The 25,434-nt window shown below is 40.8% G+C and overlaps 2 protein-coding genes across 7 annotated transcripts in view; both read left to right on the top strand.

Moving 5' to 3' along the window:
- satb1a (SATB homeobox 1a) overlaps positions 1 to 4,877 on the top strand; it is a 29,113-nt gene extending 24,236 nt beyond the window's left edge. For all 5 annotated transcript variants that reach the window (XM_054745195.2, XM_054745190.2, XM_054745184.2 and 2 more), the window contains 2 exons: positions 3,233 to 3,421; positions 3,869 to 4,877. In XM_054745195.2, coding sequence (XP_054601170.1) covers positions 3,233 to 3,421; positions 3,869 to 4,705 — 1,026 coding nt within the window. In that variant the 3' untranslated portion in view covers positions 4,706 to 4,877. The remainder of the gene's footprint in view (positions 1 to 3,232; positions 3,422 to 3,868) is intronic.
- Positions 4,878 to 11,429: 6,552 nt separating this feature from the next.
- Positions 11,430 to 25,434, top strand: part of tbc1d5 (TBC1 domain family, member 5) — a 32,783-nt gene continuing 18,778 nt past the window's right edge. For both annotated transcript variants that reach the window (XM_015955808.3, XM_015955807.3), the window contains exons 1-2: positions 11,430 to 11,551; positions 24,086 to 24,137. The gene's annotated coding sequence lies outside the window, so the exon portion shown is untranslated. The remainder of the gene's footprint in view (positions 11,552 to 24,085; positions 24,138 to 25,434) is intronic.

The raw sequence follows: 25,434 nt of genomic DNA, 5'->3' as shown, positions 1-25,434 counted from the left end.
CTACCCTGCGATGGACTGGCAACCTGTCCAGGTTATACCCCGCCCGTTTGTCCACAGACTGCTGGAGATATGCTCCAGTTCCCTGTGACCCAGCATGGATAAGCAGATATTGGATAGATAAATGGACTCCAAATCCTGTCGTTTTCTGCCCCACTCTCCTCCGACTTACTTCCTGAAGCACTTTTTTCCACAGAGAAGAACTCACAAGGCTTTCATTCATACCAGAGACTAAAAACTAACAAGGTGACATGACTGTTGTAAATGTGTTTGGGGTTTTAGCCATAACTGTTTATTTGAAGCTGGATGTTTGAAGAAAAGCCGTGAATTTGAAAAACATATGTGGAAAATATAGACTTCAATGGGGGACCACATTGTCTTTTATAATTTACTTTGACCGCATCAGTTTTATTATGCATTGTGTGTCTACATAATGTTAAAAGAATTCTGATATGGCAATATAAATACCTCCTCCTTGAACTGTCACCTTATCGTGGTGGAGGAGTTTGAGTGCCCTAATGATCCTAGGAGCTATGTTGTCTGGGGCACTTAGTGCCCCTGGTGGGGTCTCCCATGACAAATTGGTCTTAGGTGAAGGGTGAGACAAAGAACGGTTCGAAGGATCTTTCATGGCGGTTAAAACTAAGAGTCGGAGTACCCGGCCCGGAGGGTTACCGGGGTCCCACCCTGGAGCCAGGCCTGGGGTTGGGGCCCGTGAGCGAGCGCCTGGTGGCCGGGCTTTCGCCCATGGGGCCCGGCCGGGCCCAGCCCGAACCGGATACATGGGCTCGTCCAACTGTGGACCCACCACCCGCAGGAGGAACATGAAGGGTCCGGTGCAATGCGAATCGGGTGGCAGACCAAGGCGGGAGCCTTGGCGGTCCAATCCCCGGACAAGAAAACTAGTTTTTGACTGAGGGAGCTGAGTCAGAAAGCCAGGCTCTCGATTTACCGGTCGATCTACGTCCCAATCCTCACCTATGGTCATGAGCTTTGGGTAATGACCGAAAGAACGAGATCGCGGATACAAGCGGCCGAAATGAGTTTCCTCCGTAGGGTGGCCGGGCTCAGCCTTAGAGATAGGGTGAGGAGCTCGGACATTCGGGAGGGACTCGGAGTAGAACCGCTGCTCCTCCGGATCGAAAGGAGTCAGTTGAGGTGGTTTGGGCATCTGGTCAGGATGCCTCCTGGACGCCTCCCCGGGGAGGTGTTTCGGGCATGTCCTGCCGGCAGAAGGCCCCCGGGTCGACCCAGGACACGTTGGAGAGGTTACATCTCCAATCTGGTCCGGGAACGCCTTGGGGTCCTGCCGGAGGAGCTGGTGGACAAGGCCGGGGAGAGGATGGCCTGGAGCTCCCTAGTTGGGATGCTGCCCCCGCGACCCGGACCCGGATAAGCGGAGGAAGACGACGACGACGACGACAATATAAATACGCCAATAAATGGGACAGTCCCAGAAAATAGCCAATGCGTGAAAAGCAGCAGGTTATGTGTTTTAGTTGAAATGAGCACAGCACTTACTTTATTCTGAACTTAGCTTAGCAGACTGCATTCACATGTGGGCATCTGTATATCTTCTTCTCTTCTGCATTTACGTTCAAGACCTTATACTGACACCTAGTGGTTACAGAACACAACAGAACACTGGGCAACACAAATTCAGTAAGACAGCTTTCATTTTGATTTAAGCAAGATCTGTATGATTTTGTGTTTTATGTCTGTTAACCACTGAGGAAGATGAGCAAATACAGACATGAATATCAGATAAAGTATCTGGACTTAACAGTCTTAGGATGGGGAGGGACATGTGGTCTACTCTGACCCAGAGCACTGGAGCACCACAGGGATGTGTCCTTAGTCCTTATCTTTTATTATTTTAATTACTGCTTCTTACAGCAAACATTATTTTATTAAAACAATACGTTATTTAAGGGACATCTTTAGTTGCTGTGACAATCAATAACAACAAGGAGACCAACAAATAGGAGATCCTGTTTTGGGTGTTTTTTTAAACAAGAACCATGACATTAACCCATAGGGCCAATGTCTATATTTAGACACTTCCACTCACATCATAAACGATGTTGGTGTGCCTTTTCACAAACTCTCAGAATTACGGGATTTCACCCAAACAATCATCAGAGATCAAGCTAGTCACAGTTTGTGCCATGGCGCCATTCCACCAATCGGTGCAGGGTTATAACCCGACAAATATTGGTGTGTCTGCAGAGCCAGAAAACAGCTCGGTCTCCTCTCGCGTTTACGGTCAGATCTCTAAAACTAACAATGCTAGGTTTATGAAATCTTCACATCACAAGGTTGATTAGTTGTGCTAAATAAGGATACATGCGTTGTAAATGTTAAACTCAATGAAGTTGGTGAAATCTTAGCATGGAAATCAAATCTGCCATATTTAACATACACCCTGAACAAGGAAAATAAATTATGAATATTTTCTAGTAAAATCTGTAGTTTTTAAAGATTATAATCTTAATAATCATGGTAACAGTAACACCTGTTATGATATTGATTGTATTTTATGAGACTATAAGATTTCTCTGGAAAATGGAGGATGGTTATTGCACCAACCAAACTCTCCATCAGTGATAATGATTAACAGGAAGAAGATGACATCGAGGCAGATCCTCAAATATAACGTATTCTAAAATATTCTAATAATCTATATTTGATCACAAATACTATCTATTGCTCAGTAACTTTTCTAAAATATTTACAGTAATCAGTTTTTATAAAAATATCCTATATTGTTTAACAATTGTGATATATTCTGTATTTTTGAACAGTGATATAATGTTCTAAAATCAGCTAGATTATTTTTAAGTGTCTTATAATTATCTATATTGTTCAAAAATAATGTTTATTTAACTTGTTCATGTGTTTTATTTTGGGTTTTCTTTTACAGGAACAGGGCCAACGTCCATATTTGGTCACTTCGTTTTCACTTATTTTCTGCATGAAAATAAATGTTTTTTTGAAAACTGTAACAACAGAAGTACACTTTGGTTATAGACTACAATAACACACTGGGGTTGAAATTTAAATAATTTAAAGACTTCAATGCCCTAGAAAGGGTTAACCCTTTGATGCATATCCTTTTTTATGGTATCTTTCTTTTGTTTTCATGAAATTGATAAAATAAAGGAAACATGATTTCTTGTTCTCATTGACTCTTTGTTTTGGTTTCAACCGTACGCATATTCTGATCCTCCCGCAGGGTTGGCTTTGTGAGCTTCTGCGGTGGAAAGAAGATCCCTGTCCAGAAAACCGCACACTCTGGGAGAACCTGTCCACGATCCGCCGATTCCTGAGCCTGTCTCAGATGGAACGAGATGCCGTCTATGAACAGGAGAGCAGCAACATGACCTCTGAGAGACTCACTCTGCTCAACACTGACAACACACTGGTAAAGCTGCAAAATAAGCAACAATAATCTACACACAGCCAGTGGTACCTTCAGAAACAAGTCTATTCATTAAAGGGTTTGGGGATAAAACCTGTAAGAAAGTACATGCTAGTGGAGTTCCATGGTTTGCAATGCATATATATACATACATTTATATGCACATATTCATAGCGTTATTATAACGCAGACTCACACCTAAAGTGAAGTGTGAGTGTCTGTGAGTGCATAATGTTTGCCGAGCACACCAGTCCTAAAACAGACAAGAAAACAAAGGTTTTCAACTTTAACGTCTTCAAAAATAACGTGGTCAGTATTTTCTTAGTTTCACATATTTCCTAATCATAAAAACAAGCACTTAAATATTTATAGTTTATTTGTTCAAATTCTGTAAAATGTGAAAGCTTGATTCTTGCCTCAGTTAAACCTTGTGCTGATTTCTCTCAACAGTACCAGCACAGCTCCCCAGTGGTTCACCATCACCACATTCAACCCCATCAAACACTGCAGCCAGAACCAGGGATTCATCTGTCTCCACGGCAACCAGTAGAGTCTGAGGTTGGGGTTGCCTGGGGGCACTCGAGGGTATATTTACTGGGTAGAATCAGCTGCAATGGTGAGAAGGGAGACAGTAAGGAATGGATTGAAGGGGAGAAGGAAAACAAGGCCCAGAGTGCTACTGGTAGAGTGGAATGTGACCATAGAGATATGGAGGAATCTGATAAAGATGGCAGCCTAGCAAAGAAAAGCACAGATGTGGTCGAACAAGGCAGTACAAGTGGGAAGGTTAAGGATACATTGGATATGAAGTGGTCTAAAATCAAGAATGAGAACAAGAGGATGGATGGGGTTTGTTCTGAGGAACACAAAGTCGGGGCAGATGAAATCAGATGTGAAGGCCTTAACATGTCCGGTGATGCTCTGGGAATCTTGCAGAGTTTCATACAGGAAGTGGGCCTCAACCCAGATGAAGAGGCAGTCCACACCCTCTCTGCCCAACTAGGCCTGCCTAAATGCATCATCCGCAGCTTCTTCAACAGCCAAGACCAAGGACAAGCCGAGGACTACATTCAGAGTCCCGTGCACAGTCATGACGACCACCAAGGCTTTGTAGATCTTTCGCTTGCAGACTTAACCACAAAGGAACTGGAAGGCCTTGGAAAATTGGAAGAACCAAAAGAAGTGGAAAAACAAGCCGACAGAAAAGAAACAAGAGAGTTTGCACTGAAAGAATCAGATGCTGCTACTCAAACTATGTCTTCTGTGAAGGAGGAGCAGGAGAGTTAACCTCACGCTGAAGCATCACGGACAGCTTGAACAAATGGTCTCATTCGTCTTTCCCACGCTTTCATACTATTTCAAGACAGAGTCACCGTATTTTGATATCACGTAATACCTTCATGTAATTGCACATAAAGAAATCTAAAGAAACTTTAGCCCTCTGGAGGCAGGCGTTGCAGATTAGCAACAGTTAAAACCTACCTACCTACCTGGTTACTCCACATATGTATTTCATGAGCATTTTTTAACTCATAAGTACCCCTGAAGTAATTAGTTGTTCGTCCTTTTATCAAAACTTATTTTGAGCCTGAGAGGGTTAAGCACTTGAGCAGCAGCAAATGCCTGAAAGAGCTGTGCATCCATTCTATGGGTAGAAAGGAGAGCCCAGAGAAGGTTGAGAAGCCCACTCAGAGTGGGTCTTACACGGACACAGCAAAGAAATTCCATAAAACAGACATAAACCATCAGCCCTTGACCCAGAGACCTTTCTGCTGTGAGGTGAAAATCCTAAGTGCCAAACACTTTAATTACAGCTAAAAGTGAACATTTATTTGTTCAAGAGTTGATTTGCCAAGTGGAAAGAAAGCGGTCACACAGAAAAACTGCTTGACTTCATGTAAATGGATGTGACTGAAGTGATGTTTGATCACAAGCTGTAAAGCACGGTGGTGGAGGAATGATGATTTGGGTTTATTTTTCGGCAACATTAAATCGGCCTTTGTAAATAAAAATCTTACATCACATGTGACATCCCAGTACGTCAGTTACTTGCTGCTAACAGTGGCTCCAAATGTCTACAAATCCAAGTTTGGTCTTGTTTTTTTTTCTGACTTCTGGCTAAATTCATCACTTATTTAATATTTCTTGTGTTTTTATTGGTCTTGGATTGAATTGACCTATTGGACAATGAGGTTTTTTATGATATAATAATGTGATTAAATGTAAAACCATTAAAGAAGAGCATGTTTTTATCATAGATTTTAAAGTTTTATTCAGCATCATTATTGCACTTGAGACACTGATAAATAACTGTGACTGTTCAAAGGTTTGTTTGTGTGGATAGTTGATTTAAAAAAAATCAGTAATAGAGAAAATGTCTTAAGCATATTTTCATTTGTGTTAAAACATTTTATTCTTGTTATGTCATTTTTTTCCACAATGTTTTACATTTGCTGATGTGACATCCTGACATTCAGCTGCTCATGTCTCATGATGGTGCAGCTGACAGAGGAGCATCAGTCTGGATTTTATCACAACATTAAAATATTTTGTAACCACTGGTACGACAAAGTGCTTGATTAGGTAATGAATATGGAAAAGCCTGTAAGACATGATCAAAATGGTAAATGGCCTATCTATATAGCACTTTATAGGGTTCAACAACCCCCCAAGGCACTTTACAACATACACAGCACACACGCTAATTCAACTAAGATTTCATTTCAAATGTTTATTAACAACATTGACATGTTGTGGTGCTTGTTAAAAGATTCGCACATTCCGAGGAGGAGCCAGAGCCGGGAGACCTGGGGATGGACTGTCCAATCTCGGGGGCAGAAGTTGCTGAGGTAGTCAAACAACTACACAGCAGCGGAGTCCCGGGGGGTGGATGAGATTCGTCCTGGGTATCTCAAGGCTATGGATGTGGTAGGGCTGTCGTGGTTGACACGTCTCTGCAACATTGCGTGGTCATCGGGGGCAGTTCCTGTGGAGTGGTAGACCGGGGTGGTGGTCCCCATCTTTAAGAAGGGTGACCTGAGGGTGTGTTCCAACTATAGGGGGATCACACTCCTCAGCCTCCCTGGAAAGGTCTACTCCAAGGTACTGGAGAGGAGGGTCCGATCGATAGTTGAATCTCAGATTGAGGAGGAGCAATGTGGTTTTCGTCCTGGCTGTGGAACTGTGGACCAGCTCTATACCCTTGCAAGGGTGATGGAGGGGGCATGGGAGTTTGCCCAACCAATCCACATGTGTTTTGTGGATTTGGAGAAGGCTTATGACCGTGTCCCCAGGGGCACCCTGTGGGGGACGCTCCAGGAGTATGGGGTGGGTGGCTTTCTGTTAAGGGCCATTCAGTCCCTTTACCAGAGGAGCGTGAGTTTGGTCCGCATAGCCGGTAGTAAGTCGGATCTGTTACCGGTGAGGGTTGGACTCCGCCAGGGCTGCTCTTTGTCACTGGTTCTGTTCATCACTTTTATGGACAGAATTTCTAGGCACAGCCGTGGTGTGGAGTGTGTCGAGTTTGGTGGCAGGAGAATCTCGTCTCTGCTTTTTGCGGATGATGTGGTCCTCCTAGCTTCATCCAGCTCTGACCTTCAGCTCTTGCTGGGTAGGCTCGCGGCCGAGTGTGAAGCGGCTGGGATGAGGATCAGCACCTCCAAATCTGAGACCATGGTTCTCGACCGGAAAAGGTGGCTTGCCAACTGCTGGTCGGGAGAGAGGTCCTACCTCAAGTGGAGGAGTTTAAGCATCTTGGGATCTTGTTCAGGAGTGAGGGTAGGAGGGTTCGGGAAATCGACAGGCGGATTGTTTCGGCGTCTGCAGTGTTGCAGGCTGAGCCGATCTGTCGTGGTGAAGAGGGAGCTGAGACAGAAAGCCAGGCTCTCGATTTACCAGTAGATCTACGTCCCAATCCTCACCTATGGTCATGAGCTTTGGGTAATGACCGAAAGAACGAGATCGCGGATACAAGCGGCCGAAATGAGTTTCCTCCGTAGGGTGGCCGGGCTCAGCCTTAGAGATAGGGTGAGGAGCTCAGACATTCGGGAGGGACTCGGAGTAGAACCGCTGCTCCTCCGGATCGAAAGGAGTCAGTTGAGGTGGTTTGGGCATCTGGTCAGGATGCCTCCTGGATGCCTCTCTGGGGAGGGGTTTAGGGCATGTCCTGCTGGCAGGAGGCCCCCGGGTCGACCCAGGACACGTTGGAGAGGTTACAGCTCCAATCTGGTCCGGGAACGCCTTGGGGTCCTGCCGGAGGAGCTGGTGGAGGTGGCTGGGGAGAGGACGGTCTGGCGCTCCCTAGTTGGGATGCTGCCTCCGCGACCTGGACCCGGATAAGCAGAGGAAGACGACGAAAATTTAAATTATACACAAATTTTATAATCATAAATTAGAAAAGTTCTCCAAGTTTTCTGGTTTAATTATTAATTTTCCATTTCAAGTAGAATTTTAGACCCTTTTTGTGTTCATTATTTTTTTTGTTCTTGTTTGAAAAGGAATAGTAATTTTGTAATCTTTGACCAACACATCTGGTGTAATTGGGATCATTTAAGCTTTTGTCTTGCCTGAGCTCAGCCAAGACCAAAGTCTAATGCATCGTAGAACTGCTCCAATTTTTAGCAAATTCACAGCAAATCTTGCACACAAAGTTTAACACACTTGCATTGCTGTTAATTCGCATTACATGGCTATTCCCAACTGTAAACAAATGTTGTAGCTGCGGCATATCCACAGATTGGGTATTTCAGCTGAAAGAATCATATGATGCACATCTAAATGTTTATAAAATGATGCTACAGGAACTCCTAGGAAGATGTTTAGAGAATGGAATGGCTTGTAGAAGGCATCCCCTTATAGGCTGGGTGTTTACCAATTGTGATAATGGGAATTTACAGGTCATATTCCTGTGGTTACTGGGAAGTTGACAGGTAAGTGAGGGGGGAGTAATTTTCCTCATTGTGATGTCACAATGAGGGAATTTTGGAAACCGCTTGTTTTAGGCATACATTTATAAAGGCAAATACTGAGAATGATGGGCCGGATGCGTTTTCTTATTCACGTTCGGAGTGTTTATAGAGTCGGAACAGTATGTCCCCTTTAAAGTGTGCTCAGAGATCTATGACAACATGTTTTGGTGTTGGGGTGTTCTCAGTTTTTGTCAAACGATTTCCTTTTTCTGTGAACGTGTGAATTGGGAGTTGTTATTTTAGCCATTAGACAATATATTATCATGCTTATTATTGATGTATCACTTGATCTGTGGTTTTCTACTGCCACAGGCCCTTGTCAGTATTTTATGTCTTCTATTCCGTGATTCTTTTATTTCATCAGTGGTTTTTCCCTCTTCATGCCTCTATTTTCTCCATCTCTGCCCCTTGATTGTCTCCCTTTGAAACTCCTCTAATCATAGCTCCTTTAGCAACCAGAGAAATTGCACCCTTCCAACACTGTTTGGTTAGAATAGCTTCACACTACTAGCAATCTGTTTCCATGACAATAGTTTGTCGGGGCCAACGAAAGGCCATGAAAGCCTCGTCATCAGTAATATTAGCTATAATAATGATCATAATGGTGCTCTTCAAATACCTAGCCTGGGATAATGATGGTAATAGTGATGGAGGTCATTATTTCTGCCTTGTGTTACCTCATATTCCGGCAAACGCTTGAATATATCATTTTCATTCACATATTTAAATCAGATATGGTCTCTAATAACTAATTCTGTATTGACTTTTTTCTGCTATAACCACTTTGTTGGGATTTGGAGTCAACTGGTAGCATACTTTGATAAACTTGTTTGATAAAAGGCACTGACAGTTTGAGCTACCTTGTTTCAGGTCAAAAATAACTGTAATAGGGAGCTTCGGCTCATGGGTCCCCGGAACAAAGAAAAAAAAAACGAATGCTTGTGAACGGGGCTAAAAAGCTATTTTCCAATCTCCTTTGCCTTACGCCCTGAGTCATACATATGTTGTACATCGATTTAAACTAAAAGTTACTATGTGCTTTGACTAAGTCTGTCACGTAATATAAGATTTATTAGCTTGTAAAATTCCATAATTAAAAAGGCTACTGGTGGACTAGATTAACAGTTCTCTAAGGACTCGGCTCTCATTCATTTTGATGAACCGTTCAAAGGATTTGATTTGAATAGTTGCACTATTTTTAAATTATTATTTTATTTATTCAAAAATAAATGCTGCATGTAGCCCCATGCAGCATTGACGATGGCAGCACAGGAATTAAGTGCTCACTCCGTAATTGGAAGGTTGCAGGTTCAAGCCCTGCTCAGCCCTTTGCTGTCGTTGTGTCCTTGGGCAAGACACTTAACCCACCTTGCCTGCTGGCAGTGGCAGATTTAGCAATTTGGGGGCCCAAGGCGAACACAGACATGGGGCCCCTTACACAAAATTTTCGACAATCTTACCTTTGACTGGATTTGCGAGACTCTCCCCTCTTCTGACATGAGTTATTTTCCCTTTTAATTGGCCCTCCTCTTTTTTCCTGTATTTCCATCCCTTTGAGCGCTTTAAATATTTGCTCTGCTTTCTTTTTCTTGTCAGTGCTCCTGTGCTTTTGCCTTAGTTTTTTTTTCTTCTATTTTCCATTTTGGTCTATGTTTTCCACATTTTCCATTGTCTTTCCTTTCTCCTTCCTTTTGATGTTTACATTGAAAAACGACGTCACTTTCAGAAGTAAAAATAAAAGATTTTTTAAAGCTAGCTGCTTCTTTCTCTTATTGGAGCCACTAGGAAAACTCCATTTCATGCTTAATGTTTTGACTATCGCTTTGAGTTTGTTACAAACGCTCCCACCTCTCTTCTTCTTATTTGGTGCATTACCGCCACCAACTGGATTGGAGTGGAATGACTACCAATCGCTTCCTATTTGTGCATCGCTGTCTTAATAACCCTCTTATGACCATAATTATGACAGGGCCGCCTGGTTTTTTTTTTTTGTGACTGTAAAATTGTAATAAAAAGTGCAAAGTGTTTGTAACTCTTTTCAGAACAACCTCAGCTTTCAGTGTATGGTTTTTAATTAGAATTTATTTATATTAAAGCCTTTAAAAATCAACTTAAAAGTGAAAAAAGCAAAAAACAGATTTGAATGTTTTACATTTATTACTGAACAGGAATTTCTAAATGACTTGGGCAAACAGTTTGTAATAAACGATTCAAACTTTGAACTGTAATGCATCTATTCTTTAAAAAAGTGTGAACCTTGGTATCTTTTTTGTAGCAGTTTTAAGACCATTTATGTTTGTAAACTTTCAGACGTTTTTCATTTGATGTGGTAGACCTTGAAGCAGTTTCTCTCCAGCTGCAGGCAAAAGTCCCACTCTGCACATCTCACACTGCCATGGGGTGCTTCTCTGGCACACTGTGCACTGCTATACCAAAATCTTGTTTTAGCAAAAATAATTATTTATTGTAAAAAGATAAATAATGCTGGAATGAAGCTGAATCTTACAATTAGCAAATAGCCGAGGGTTGTTCAAATAAAATTAAAAAAAAAGACTGAACAAACATTCATACCCTGGTTCACCGGAGATCTGTCCTTCTTCGTGGTCACTGTCTTCAGATACAAGCCTTCTGGGACACCTAATAAATTGTGTTGGTTTTCTTTGAGACATTTCCATAATTTCATGCCGGCTTTTTATGCTAATTAGCTTCCCAGGTCCATTTTACGCTTTCATCGCGGCGCTGCGCTCCGCTGTGCTCCGTTTCAGTCAGGCTTTACAGCAGGATTTCCATAACTCTGATTGCTTCATACTATAGATCGTTGGAAAGCTGCTTTTATGTACTTTTAAAAACCGTTGGATTTTTTGAATCTGATCAGCCATTCAAAAGTTATAAACCGGAGCATTTTGGATGACAAACTCAGCACGTCTCTGAATCTTGTGTTGTGATTCACTGCGCTCAAGACAGGGAATCCCGGTGGCTACCGTAATGTATTGTATATGCACGAAAAGCCCCATCTTTTCAGCGATTTCTATTTGAGTACCCATGAGCTCTGCAGTCACGTGACCAGTCAGCTGATCTCCAGCACATCCGCCTGATCTGCTTGTGTTTACAAATCAGCAGACTGTCCCGAAACACCAGAATGAGGATCCCTGCATGATCCGAACAGGTATTTAAACATAATTAGCCAGTACTTAATTATTAGCACACACATCTCCACTCGTAGCTGTGCTCGCTTTACTCCTCGTCTGCGTGTTAGCACGATAAAGCTCGTCCTACAACTTTGGCTTGTGTCTGTGTGTGACTCGGAAGTAGCGGGAGGCCCGTGTGATGACTCGTAGACGTGCTAACAGCTTGGCTAGTATCATTAGTTCTTCTCTCCTTGTCATCGGAAGTTATGTTCTGCTTCCAACGGGAGCTTCTGCTCTCAGAATGAAGCATGTTTAGCTGGTTTAGCATGGCTTTAGCACTGTTAGCAGCTCCTTGCTAGCTGAGGCTATCATCCGCATCAGTGCGTCACTCACGGCTCCTTCGGCGTCGCGTTTTGATTCAACTATAAACAAACAAGCAGCACAAGTTATAACCCTCCACGGTTAAAGCTGCGGATGAATCATTTCTGTTCGTTACATATTTTGCCGTTTAGCGTCTGAACTGCTTTGTTTGGACCTGGTCGTCTGCCATTTGGTCTGAGGCAGAGCTGTAGCTGCTCTCTCACTACCTAGAGTGTGTGTGTGTGTGTGTGTGTGTGTGTGTGTGTGTGTGTGTGTGTGTGTGTGTGTGTGTGTGTGTGTGTGTGTGTGCGCGCGTGTGCGTGTGCGCAGAGCAGTGATATCTGCAACACAAGAAAAAGCAATGACGTCTCTATCTAATAGGGCTCCACGTGGTTTGGTCAATGTTGAATCAAGATCACAATTATTAATTGCACGAAGAAACACAATCCAGAGTTCACATTTTAAGGAGACTGCAGGCACTGATTTACGTAAGCAGGAGGCAGAGTTGCACTAGTAGTTAATTAAATGACCTAGTGCACTAACATCAGCATAGGTTACCATGGAAAGGTTTGTCCTTATTTGTGTTTGAATGGGTGAATGACTGATGTCTTGTAAAGCACCATGGAAGATTTTGGGACCCGGTATAAATACTGGCCATTTACCATAAAGCATAATTAGATAAATGAAACTTAATTTTTTTTTAGTTGATCATATAGCATTAAGGAGTGGCTACATATGTAACATGTGATCAATCAGATGTGATAATTCCATATAAATGTGAAATATTGACCTGATTAATTTTTGAACGTTTAATCACTTATTTACTTTTACTTATTCAGGGACCATAAACACACTTCACATTAATTCAGACAGAGTCACAAATGACATGGAAGAGTAGTGCTTCTGTAAGAGCAGAGACCTGAATGCTGTTTGAAGCATGTAAGAGGCATTATTGGAAAATGATGTTGCCATAGATTTTGATACAAATGTACAGCCAGTGTCTTTTTCATTCCTTTTTCTGTTTTACATATCAGCAGCAGATATTTTTCTGTGAAACACAAGGTACTTGTTAGTGAAGCCTGTGAAGAGAGAGGAAACCTTCGTTTGAATTTTGTGATCACATTTTGATTTTAAATCTCTGCAGGAAAAGAACAGAAACACCAACTAAGGACTAATAGAATAATATGAGAACAAATGTTTGGAACATTACTACTGCCTTAGCACCACTATATTTTAGTTTGCCTCTTATGCTAGTTAAAATACATTTTCCAGAATATCCCTTTGTGGTTGTTCAAATGTCCAGTTTAGCTCCAACTAGTTGTATAGGTTATTTGTAGCTTACCTAATGCTGAGAGCTCATTCTGTATTTCTGAGGGTCCAAGCTCGTCCCCCGGCTCTGATCATGTGACGTAAGGCTTCTGAGCTCTCGCTGGGCTCTGACGTCAAGGCATGTGAGTTTATTTAGCTGTGGTGTTCCACTTTGACTCAACTGCAGCTGCAGAAAATCCTGACAGCTCCTCTAATCGTTGAATCCGTATTTGTTTTACCCGTCTAACTCATTTGGATAATGCATTATGTTCTCTTATGTTGGAGTGATTTAGTTTTTAAAAGGAACTCCGGCTATGAGGACGTGTATGTCCTAATAAGCCACAAGTTTTCTGTTGTACCAAACTATGTTGTTAGAAACACATGTAGCGTGGTTAATCTACATACTAGGATTTGTTTGCTTCAGTTTGGGTTAGATCCTGAGAAAAGATCGGACATTAGCATATGAACTTATATTATGCACAAATATCTAAGATATTAATGCAATCGATAGAAGTTCATACACTAACTGTCGTGGTCTATATTTTAAACCAAAGATTAATGTTTAATTTAAGATAATTAAATTTAATAGCAAAAGGAATCTTTGCTTATTCAATAACCAAAATATATACACCATTCTGTGTTTCATTTCAAAGAAGAGTCAGGTTTTTAAAAGTTAAGAATTTATTACTAACACTTTTTAAAATGACAATTTGTAACTGACAATTTGAAACAGCTTGATAGTAAAACTTGTAATTAAAAGCTTTACCTGTGAATGAAAAGCTAAAATGAAATGTGAGGTTTTGGATGCGTGAATGACTCTCAGAAGGTTTCTTTCTGAGAGAGAAGCGCGTACTGGGTGGAAAACGTTGTTTTGCAGCTAACTCAGTTGTTTCTTAGAGAAAACCAGCATCGGACACCATCTGGGTGCTACCTCACCCATCAGACGACCCTCTGTGTGGATCCGGAGGTCAAAGGAGGATGTTGTTAGCCTCGGGGTACTCGATCAGGTAGAGAAGACCCGAGTGGGACCGACTCTGGTCCAAAGTTGTCGCAGGGTACACAGTGTCGAGCTTGCGTCTGGCTTAACTCTGAAGGAGTTTTGCGTCAGCTGGTTACAGGTGCGTTTATTCGAAGCAAGTCTATCGGCGTGACAGAATGCTTAGCAGAGACTTGGGCGGCTGTCCCTCGTCTTCTGGTGGGTTCAAGAACTGACTTTCAGCTGCGGAGATTTGATTTTAACAAAACCTCACAACACGCCCTCAGCGTCAGAAAGCTTGATGTCATGAAGTAAGGACGTGAGGAGGTTACCTTTACCCGGGATTCACCCTCTGCATGAGGTGGTTAACGTGCAAATGACCTTCTGGTTTACTGAACACACATTACTGATTATCATAATAATAATAATAATAATTATTACACAAAGCATAATAAATCATTCCATTAATTAAATGCATTTATACTGAACCAAGATGATTATTTATGATGATTGTAATAAACAGTAATAAAGTCAAAGAGTTTATTAAAATTATTATTTAAAAATTATTATTTTAAAATCTTGAAGTGTCCTTCATCTTGGGACGGAACAGCAGCAGATAAAGATGGCAGACATCACGGCTCCTGGGTTAATCTGTGGGACAAAGTTACAGCTCGACCCAGCTTGACCCAGCTGGCAAAGTGTGACCTTTGGTTCACAAATTAGAGGCCATTCATGACGCTACACACACAAAATATTGCTTTTTATTTATAAATCTATAATATTTAGTACGTTTTTGGAGAGTAGGCACCATGTTGGCAGGCAACAAATGTAAACAAAATGAACGGGATCGGCTTGGATTTTACTTTGTCAGAGTTTACTTCACACTTTAAAACCGAAGAAATCGTTTTATATAGTCAGAAATTAAATAGACTAAACATCTCGGACCCTTACCGTGCCCCTGGGATACTTTTTAAAAACGCCAGAAGCTGTCGGAGCGGACTTCTTACCGGACCTGGCTGGGGAACCCCTTGGGATTCCCCCAGAGGAGCTGGCCCAAGTGGCTGGGGAGAGGGAAGTCTGGGCCTCTCGACGCTACTGCCCCCGCAACCCGACTCCGGATATGCGGATGAAAATGGATGGATGGATGGACAAATAACAGATTTACATGTAAGTAGTTTAAATAGAGTGCTTTGCTGTTTGAATGTATAAACTGAACGCCAAGAGAAATCACTAGTCTGATTTTTTTCCGTGAATAAAATAAAAATGTCAGGCAGGAGCGTCTCAGGATCTGGCTGAGATCTGTCTCAGTGAGACACTTTGAAGCTGACAAAAAAACTTACAAAATTTGAGAAAATTATTAGTGTACTATAAAAGATGTGGTCGGTGGAAATTTCTGTTTCAAGATTTCATAAATCATGCATTTAACAGTGCTCAGATGCCATTTCAGACCTCTGAAACGTCTCATCGCCATTCAAAAACTGCTGCACCTATTGGAAAAATTCAAAAAATGTAAGCGGCAGAACGCTTTGGTGGTCATCTGTGTGAATTTTTGTGTGCCCACCATGAATTGTCTAAAAGCTATGATGAGAACATTTTAGCTGTCTGAAGCCGATCGGAGGAGAAAATAGGTGCTTTTATAGGACACACCATGCCGGCATATCGGCGTAATATTACCGCAATAGTATGTCTATAAATGCGCCATGCCGGCACGGTGTTGCGCGAATATTGCGGCATTCGTTCCGCCTCGCTTGGTAATAATATTGCTGCATCTGCCCCTCGCATCTGACTTTTAAACACGTCAGCCCTGCTAATCCCTTTGGAGCGACTGTGGGAGGCTCCCCCGCAAAAGAGGGTGGTCGTGTTAGTCACGTGTACTGCGCGCCGGGTGCCGGCCAGAAGGAAAGCCGGCTGGACGGACGCGGAGACCATGGAGCTTTTGGCCATGCGAGCGGACGAACAGATTAGTCGCCTTTTTACGGGGACGGTGAGAGACAGCCATCTGTTCGACAGAGTGGTGAAAACACTGGCTGAGCGTTTAGCGGGACAAAAAGCAGGTCACATCAAAACTAAAGGTCCTGAAAAAGAAATTTCATCAGTCTGACATGTCTTCCGTCTGACGCTGAATGCACGACCCTGTACGTCACATGCGGGGGGGGGGGTCGGGGGGGGGGGGGGGGGTTGGGTTGCCGCCCAGCGACCTCCCTATATCCCGTCTTGGTTGGAGAGGTGTCTGATGGCAGTATATTCTAGCTTCAGCTTTGCTTCTATAAATGCCAAAATCCTCCCCAGGGTGCCGCAGCAAATCCTGTTTGGAAAACGCTATGGTCCTATAAAAACAGCTAATGAGACAGAGTCAGGGTCTCTCGTCTTTCTGAGGTTTGTAGAGAAAGAACCATAAGACTTAAGGGCAAAGTAAAACCCATTCTGAAAAGCTGAGGAAAAATTCCCACTTTTTGAGATATAATTTTGTTTCGGTACTCCAAACGGTCTGGGTGATGGAAAGAGTTGTTTCCAGAAAAGGTGAAGTTCGAGTGTGGAATTTTCAGATTAGAGTGGTGAGAGACATTTTTTAAATTTTGAATATTCTCAAAGAAATGAATAAAACGGCCACGAATTGTAGCTCAAAACGAAGGTATATCCGTTAGCTGCAAGCCAGTGTGCGTTTCATTTCAATCGGACTTAAGGTTTTCTCAGGACAATGTTAAAAATTGGAGCAAAGGAGGGCCATTATAATTTTTGTGATTTTTTTCTGAAAATCTCAAGCCGTACCTCAACTTCTACCTGTGATTTTAGAAAAACTGTAATAGTTACCAAAACGATTTTTTAACCAGTAATAGCTGAAGGACTTGAGAGTTTGTTGAAACTTGAATGAAGTCTCTAGGTTAAAGTTAACCTATAAGAGTAAGAGTTCAAAAAAATTGAGCTGAAAATTGAGCTATCCCATTCATTTCAATGGGACCAAAACTCACAGAAAAAGCTGAATATCTCAAAAAGTATAAATTATTTTAATGCCAAAAGTCATTGCCGGCATACGCTGAACGAGCTGAACGTTTCGATACCAAAATTGTGTAAATAGTTGAATTGTGGAAGTAGTTAAATGCCAAAAAGATGTACGGAAGCAGAATAATAAAGAGAAACGGGAGAACAATAGTTTTACAGCATTCAAACAATTAATGTTAGTTCTTGATGATTGGTATATTTATTTCTAAAGGCACAAAAGACCGTAAAACTTAATAAGAATAATAAGAATACCTTTATTAGTCGCTCATTGGGGAAATTGCAATTTTGCAATGGCTCAGGTATAGCAGGATAGCAGCAGTAGCACACAAGATATTGCACAAGAGTAGATAGTAATAATAAGTTCAGATAATTATTGCACATGGTAATGAGAGTAGTAGTTATATTGCACATGTTTTTAAAAGAAGATATTTGCAGTGAAAGGTTACAGATGTATGGCTTCTATTAGCAGTGACTATTATAGAGTAACAGCAGCAGGGAGGAAAGATCTGCGGTATCTCTCCTTCGTACAGCGAGGGTGGATCAGTCTGTTGCTGAAGCTGCTCTCCAGAGTAGACAAGGCATCCCGCAGGGGGTGTGACTCATGGTCCAGGATGGATCTGAGTTTTGCCAGCACACTCTTGTCCCCCACCTCTCGTAATGAGTCCAGAGGACAGCCCAGGTCAGAGCTGGACTTCTTTATCAGCCTGTCCAGCTTCTTTCTCTCCCTCTCTGTGATGCTGCTGCTCCAACACAGCACACCATACAGGATTGCTGATGCCACCACAGAGTCGTAGAAGGTCTTCAGGAGTGTCCCCGTCACCCCAAAAGACCGTAGTCTCCTCAGGAGGTGGAGCCTGCTCTGGCCCTTCCTGTACAGTGAGTCTGTGTTGTGAGACCAGTCCAGTTTGTTGTTCAGGTGAACACCCAGGTATTTATAGGAGTCCACTCTCTTGATGTCCGTTCCCTGGATGTTCTCTGGTGGGGGGGACTGCAGGCCGGCGTCTGTGAGGATCCACCACCATCTCCTTTGTTTTCCCTGCATTGATCAGGAGGTCGTTTTGCTGGCACCAGTCGACTAAGTCTTGCGTCAGTCCTCTGTGCTCCACATTGTTGCTCTTTTGGAATAAAACCAAGAAAACCGAGTAATACTGGAATATTTTCCTCTTTCATATTTGTGATTTCGTTCCGATTACTTAGTGGAATAATGTTGTTTTCATGATAGAAGAAAGAGAGGATAAACCACTGGCCAAGGAGCACAGTAGTTTTTGAGCATAGCAGATGTTTCCAACAGAAAAAAAGGCCATGCATTATTTATATGGGATCATTTCTAATTCTGTGGCGTGTACAGCCAGATTACTGAGCCGTGGTTCATTTATGTAGTTAATAGGTTTAAGAGATGCCTTTGTTTTGTCATTTCCTCTATTAATAATGGAGAAGAGAACACATTGGTGTATTGGGCAAACCCATTTTCACGAACAAGGAAGTTGTTTAAAGAATGAAACTGCTTAAACCAGATTGGGGCGTCTTGTAGAGAAAAAGTCCTCTGAAACTTGGCAGATCATTTTAGGTTTGCTTTGTAGGGTACTACGGCAGTCCCAATTCATGTCATATACTTTCATACTTTTTAATGGAAAAAGACTTACTAGAGTTTAGGAGCAACTCTACTGCCTTCAAACAGTTCTTGTTCTAGTGATTAAGGCTGCACGATATCAGGAAAGCCTGCATTGCGCGATCACAATGATTCATATTGCAAGGATGATATGACTTGCAATAAATACTTTACTCAAGAACAAAAAAAATCTGAATCAAAAAAGTTAATAAATTTCAAAATATCAAAAATGGGAAAAGCAAAAAGTGTGATCAAAAGATGCGAGAAAGGGGAAAATGAACAAGGAAAGGTAATCGATCCTGGGAAAAGTAGAATTGGCAGAAACAGCAGAACGTAACACCTGGGGTGTTTCTCAGTGTCAAGGCGTAGCTGCTGCGTTCTCCTGATCTGCCATCCTTTTGAAAATACTGCACTGTATTCTGGGGAATTTTTAATCAAGGCCAGGCTACAAGACACCCCCCATGTATCCTTGGTCACTAGTTAACCAGCTAACAAACGGAGAACAGATGCCTCGGGAGAACATGAACATTGGACACGCCTTGGTGTTTCCTGATGGCGTGTCTCCTAGGCAACTGGGGCAGGATCAAGGCGAGGTTCCTTGACACTGAGAAACACCCCAAGTGTTTGCTAGCCATCCAGATTAAGTGCCGTCCACCTAGGGGGCGGGGATTTAACGTTTAAGAACCCATCAGATTGGCCAAATGGTTGAAAAGCTCGATTTTGATCTTTCAAAAATTTCATGCTCCGTTTGACTGACAAAATGCATTATGTGTAGAAAACATTTGAGCTGAGCAGTCATTATGTTTTTGCTGTTTTTCGTGATATGCGCACTGTGCGTGCCGAAATTGCCATTACTATACATTTGCAACATACAGGGAGCCTAAGTCACTTCTGCACCAAGAACGAAAAAATGAATGCAAGTCAATGGGGCTAAAAACGCTATTTTATAATTCTGCTTGTTTTGTGCCATGGATTTCACATATGATGTCCATGAACTTTAAAGACACATTTTGATACCAAGAACGTGTTTATTTTCAAACAGGGGGAACGCTATTTTAGGTTTTGTGTGAAAATAAGTCCAGGACTACAAATGTGCTTCACGAAAGTGATGTCATTGAGCCAAACATGAAGAAAAGGGCTGTAAGTTCAGCAAACTTCCCACAGGAGGAAAGAACCACCATAAATCTGGTCATGTGGTAAGTTGCAGCTACGCTAGGGGAGAGGAGAATATGTGGTGACGTCACATATGCGACGTGCCGATTTCTAGTTTGTAGTCATGCTAATTACGAACTTTTACAAGCTAATAAATCTCAAAGTACGTGACTGGCGTGGTCAAAACACCAATCATTAGTTTTCATTAAAATTGCAGCACAACATATGTGTGATCCAAGGCGTAAGGCAAAGTGAATTAGAAAATAGCGTTTTGTGCCCGGTTCACTTGCATTAATTTTTTCATTCTTCCTGGGACCCATGATGCGGAAGTGACTTAGGCTCCCTATTGTGGAGCCCTACTAATGGTGTGACGTTAACGAACTACTCAAATCTTTTGAACGACTCTTCAAAGTAAACAATGAGAGCCGAGTCCTTGTAAAGAACCGTTCATATTGTCTTCCGGTAAGTTTTTTTTACAGAATTACTTGTCCACGAAAAGTGTCGCTAACTCTACATATTTTTTTTTTCTCTTTCATTTTCATTTATTGACATTAAAATAAAAATACAGAACTAAATTGCTACAAGCCAAAATGAAAGAGGGGACAGAAAGAAGAAAAACTTATGTTATCTGCCCCTTTTAACTAAAATAACATTAATACAAATGAAACAATCATATGATTCTTAAAAAAAATTGAACAATATAGTCCCTGGACTGGTTGGCAGACACAACCTCAACCCATGAATTGAAAAAAAAGAGAGAAAACAAGTTACACAGAAAGAAGCATAAAGTTATAGACCTATATACATACATATATACACATATGAATACATAGACTTGTTTCCTTTTTTTTTTTTTACTTTCATCCCCCCAACCCCCTCCCCTCACGCATTTATCTAACAGATCTATATAAGTTTATCATTTCATTTTTTTTCTCTTTTTTGAAAGTCAATATTGTTTTTGCATTCTTGATTTCAGTGTTTAATTTATTCCACATTTTAACTCCATATATGGACTCACAATGTTCCTTTATGAGTATCCGATGTCAAGGTATGTTAAATAATTCATGTCCTTTTAAATCATATTTACTATGTCTTTTTGTAAATCTTTTGATTAATCCTGCAGGTACGTTCCTTTTGTTTACATTATACATAAATTTTAAAATATTGTAGTCTACCAGATCATAGAATTTTAGTGTTTTTAATTTTATAAATAAGGGATTGGACGGATCTCTGTAGTTGCTCCTTGTGATTATTCTTATTGCTTTTTTCTGTAAGATGTAAATGGAATTTGTGTAAGTTTTATATGTTGTTCCCCAGATTTCAATGCAGTAGTTCAGGTATGGTATGATCAGTGCGTTATATAACAAATATAGTGAATTATTATCAAGCAACCATTTTGCTCTATGTAACAGTGCAATAGTTTTAGATATTTTAATTTTGACACTGTTTATATGCAGTTTCCAAGACATTTTTTCATCAGTGATGACTCCCAGATACTTGACTTCTTTAACTCTTTTAATATTAATCTCATCTATATTTTAAAAAATTTCATCATTTGAATATGTATTACTAAATATCATAACACATGATTTATCACTGTTTAATGATAGTTTGTTCCCATCAAACCATAGTTTAATTTTTTTCCTCTGTTTGTATCACTTCTATCATCTGCTCAACATTATCTCCTGAATAGTAAAAGTTGTATCATCTGCAAATAAGGTGCATTTTAATATATTGGATACCTCAACAATGTCATTTATATAAATGATAAATAGTTTAGGGCCCAATACCGACCCTTGTGGTACACCACAAGTAATGTTATTTCTTTGTGATTTTGTGTTGTTTATTTGAACATATTGCTGCCTATCGGTAAGATAACTTATTATCCATTTTAAGGCCATCCCTGTGATGCCATATTTACTAAGTTTTTTAATAAGACTTTTATGATCCACTGTATCGAATGCTTTTTTAAAATCAATAAAGATACTTATGAGATGAGTTTTTTGTCAGTGTTTATGTCTAGGTATGTCCTCAAACGCTTGTGCATGCTCTGTGACTGACATGTGTATGTAAGCGGATGTATTGGTTAATGGTGAACGGCAGTCAGTTCAGATTGCACGGGGCTTTACGGGATGGGGGACAGCTTTGCAATAAATAAGAGACTTTGATTTTGATTGATTTCTAAAAGAAATGGTACACAATTCCTGAAAGGGGGAAAACTCCAGATAAGACACCCAATGAATTGGAAATGGCTCAAATTTGGTGTCAGGTCAGAGTCATTCATTAACTGAGCTTTTTAGCTTTTGGATTCAAACCTTGCCAAAAACAATTTAAAGTCAAGTCAAAAGTCTTGTAAACCACCAGACAGACCTTAATTAAAGTAAGCATTTTTTGTAGGGCTGTGTAATTCAGGAACAATCAGAATACTGATTATTTAGGTCAATATTTAAATGACAATTATTAAAGAGAATTTCTCTATCGGGTGGAAATCAATTTGTTTTTCTTCCCTTCCTTTGACAACAGCAGACCTCACTGCAGTGCAGCTCGTACAAATAATAACATCAAGGCCTGTCCCGAGCACTAGGTTGTTTATTTTGATCCATCATTGGGCCCTGAGGTGGTGCTGAATGTTAAAACACCTCAACATTAGAATGAACAAACTGGAAATCAATACAGAGAAAACTAAATGTATGAAAGTTGGAAATAAATATACACTACAGATGACACCTAGACTGCGTTTGAAGCTAGGTAATATGGAGATAGAGCAGGTAGAAGAAGCAAGATTGTTGGGGGTAATTTTTGGATTCTAGATTGTCATGGACTAGTCACATAAATCATGTCTTGCTGAAACTTGGAAGAAGTATGGGCACAGTCAATTATTGTTGTAAATTTATTCCTCGTTTGCTGATAAAAACTTTAGTTGAAACATTAGTACTGTCTCATTTAGATTATGCATGTTATTTGGTCTAATACAAGTGAACTGATTTTATATGAGTTACAAGTGGCACAAAATAAAGCTGCACGAATTGTTCTGGGTTGTAAGTATAGAACAAATGTAAGTATGATGCACGATAGGTTGGCCTGGTTAACAGTGAAATGTAGATTAACGTATTCACTGATAACATTTATAAGAAATATAATAACTACAAAAATACCTAGAATAATTTATGACAAGTTATCATTTTTTTGGACAATCATGATTACATGACGAGACAGACAAGTGACATAAGGTGTGCACTACCGCGCTGCAGAACTAATCACAGGCAAAGAGCGGTTTATTACAGAGCCGTGGTTGCATGGAATGCCATACCTAGACTTTTATTATTAGAGAATAACAGAAGATGTTTTCAAAAGAAGTTAAAGCTTTTTTGTTTACACAACAGTAAGTTTTGCACAATGAATTGTAAATGTGACTAATATGACAGCTTCTATAATTTTTGTTTGTTATGGATGTGATGTGATATGATTTTTGATTCTTGGATATATTTATTTATTGCTCTGTGTAAACACTCCATATTTACTTATTTAGATTTTTCATGAACGCTGAAGTGTGTGGTAACTTACTGGTATATCATTATTGCAATTGAGCTAGTATGATTATAATGGAGCTCCTGGAGTTTGTTGTTGTGGGGTGTGTGTGTGTGTGTGTGTGGGGGGGGGGGTGTAAAATATTTGTAATGAAATTGGAAGAGACCTCAGGAAGAATAGCTCCACACTAGGGTGGGAGCTAATGAGGTTCTCAATAATATAAAAAAAACAACATGCAAGAAATTTCCTCTGGCGAAGACACAGACGGTGTTGAAACATTAGTCGAGCTTGCGCAAGCAAATTGTTAAACTGGTCAGTGGTTGGAAGACACGCAGATGATCTTGATTTCATTGAAATTATCTTTATTATCTCAGAATTACTACAATTTATATTCTTCTGTGTTGAACAAAGCCTGATTAACTGGTGCATGAATTTGCCTGATGACTTAATTAGCTCAGCTGGAACATCAGCTTCTCAAACACTTCCTGGTCATCTCAGCTAAGTAATGTCAGTGTTAAGGAAAACCTTAAGGTGTTTCTTTTAGGTGGCCTTTAGTACACCGACTCACATTTAACACCTTTGTTTTTGTTCCCAGCTTTCAGACGCTTGGTTTATTGTTGTGTTGACTTCTTTCCACAGAAACTTCCTGTTCTTCTGAGTCGTGACTGAGGAGGGTCCCAAAGCTGTGAAAGTAAGTACTCAGGTCAGACGTGCAACGTTTAGTGGAAAACATTTTTAAGATTTTAATACAGACTAAAGGCAAAGTTCATTTAATAAACCATTAATGGGGGAAATTGACATAAATTAATGGCTGAAATACCGAAACGCATTGAAAGTCGGGGTTCAGATGAGTTAAAGAATGAGTTAGAGATGAGTCTGAATCATGAAGGACAAGTCGGAGAAATTAGCTTTTGAGTCTTATTTCCTGATATTTAGACATTTACCTCGGATTGGAAAACAGCAATATGACTCCACCACTGAGTGTGTGCGCTGCAACGTTGATGTTTTATTTTCACAAATAACACAAGCCTGGAGGAGTTCTGCTGTGTTGTGGGGTTGCTAATGCTAACAGTTAACTTCGACTAGTGATGAGACATTCTCTGCCGTTTCCTGGGCGCTAAATCAGCAACAGCCTTCCCTGTCGTGAGTCAAGATGGGTGAGTCCATGAATGTTAGTGACAGTGTGACGTACGTCTGTCAGGATTTCCTAATCCTAGAGTTTCATCGTCTATTTTCTGTCAGAGCTAATGCAGGAGATAGGTGTAGGCGACTATTTTCATGTTCAGCTTGCACGAAACACAGAGTGACCCATTAGAATCAGACATAATATTTAAAACATTTTTAGTGATCCACACCATCAAAGATGCAGCATGTAATAATTATACAGTAAAATAATTATAAAAGAGTCTTAATGTCTCAGTCATGTTGGATTGGGTGACATTGAAACAGATTTCCTACTTAGCCGGTTGAGGGATTGTCAGTTTTTCACCTTTCAAATTGACATAAGAGGGGTGTAGTCTTTTCTCTCTGTCCTGCCTTCATACTTCCTGGTTCCAGAGCCAATCATATTTGAGCCCACAAGGTTGCCAAGTCTCTGAGAGCATTTGTAATTCAATAGCGGCGGACAAAAAAGCAGCGGCGTTGTGGAAAGCATGTCAGCCAGTAACAGGAGCAACCCATAAGTTATTTCTTGTACCTCTAAGAAGCCACGGCATGTTTTTGTTTTACTCCAATATCGGGTGAAGCAAACTAGAGGCTAACGTTGCGCTAAAAATGCTAACTGTGAATTAACAGCAAATAGTCTGCTCTAAAAATATCTCAATCTATTTTTTCAACTTCTTGGAGATATACCATCCCCGTTAAAGGCTGTGTGATATGACATCTCATCCCAGTGACCATACGTAGAGATAAAGCATATTTTCTAAATCCTGTTGTGATTAGTTTTGTTAGCCAAAACTCTAGCTCCATTCCCCTCGCTCACCTAAGTG

This window comes from Nothobranchius furzeri, chromosome 11 (genome assembly GCF_043380555.1).
Source record: "Nothobranchius furzeri strain GRZ-AD chromosome 11, NfurGRZ-RIMD1, whole genome shotgun sequence".
In the NCBI taxonomy this organism is placed as follows: Eukaryota; Metazoa; Chordata; class Actinopteri; order Cyprinodontiformes; family Nothobranchiidae; genus Nothobranchius; species Nothobranchius furzeri.
The sequence above is the reverse complement of the archived record's forward strand: the minus strand, read 5'-3'. Positions and strand labels throughout refer to the sequence as shown.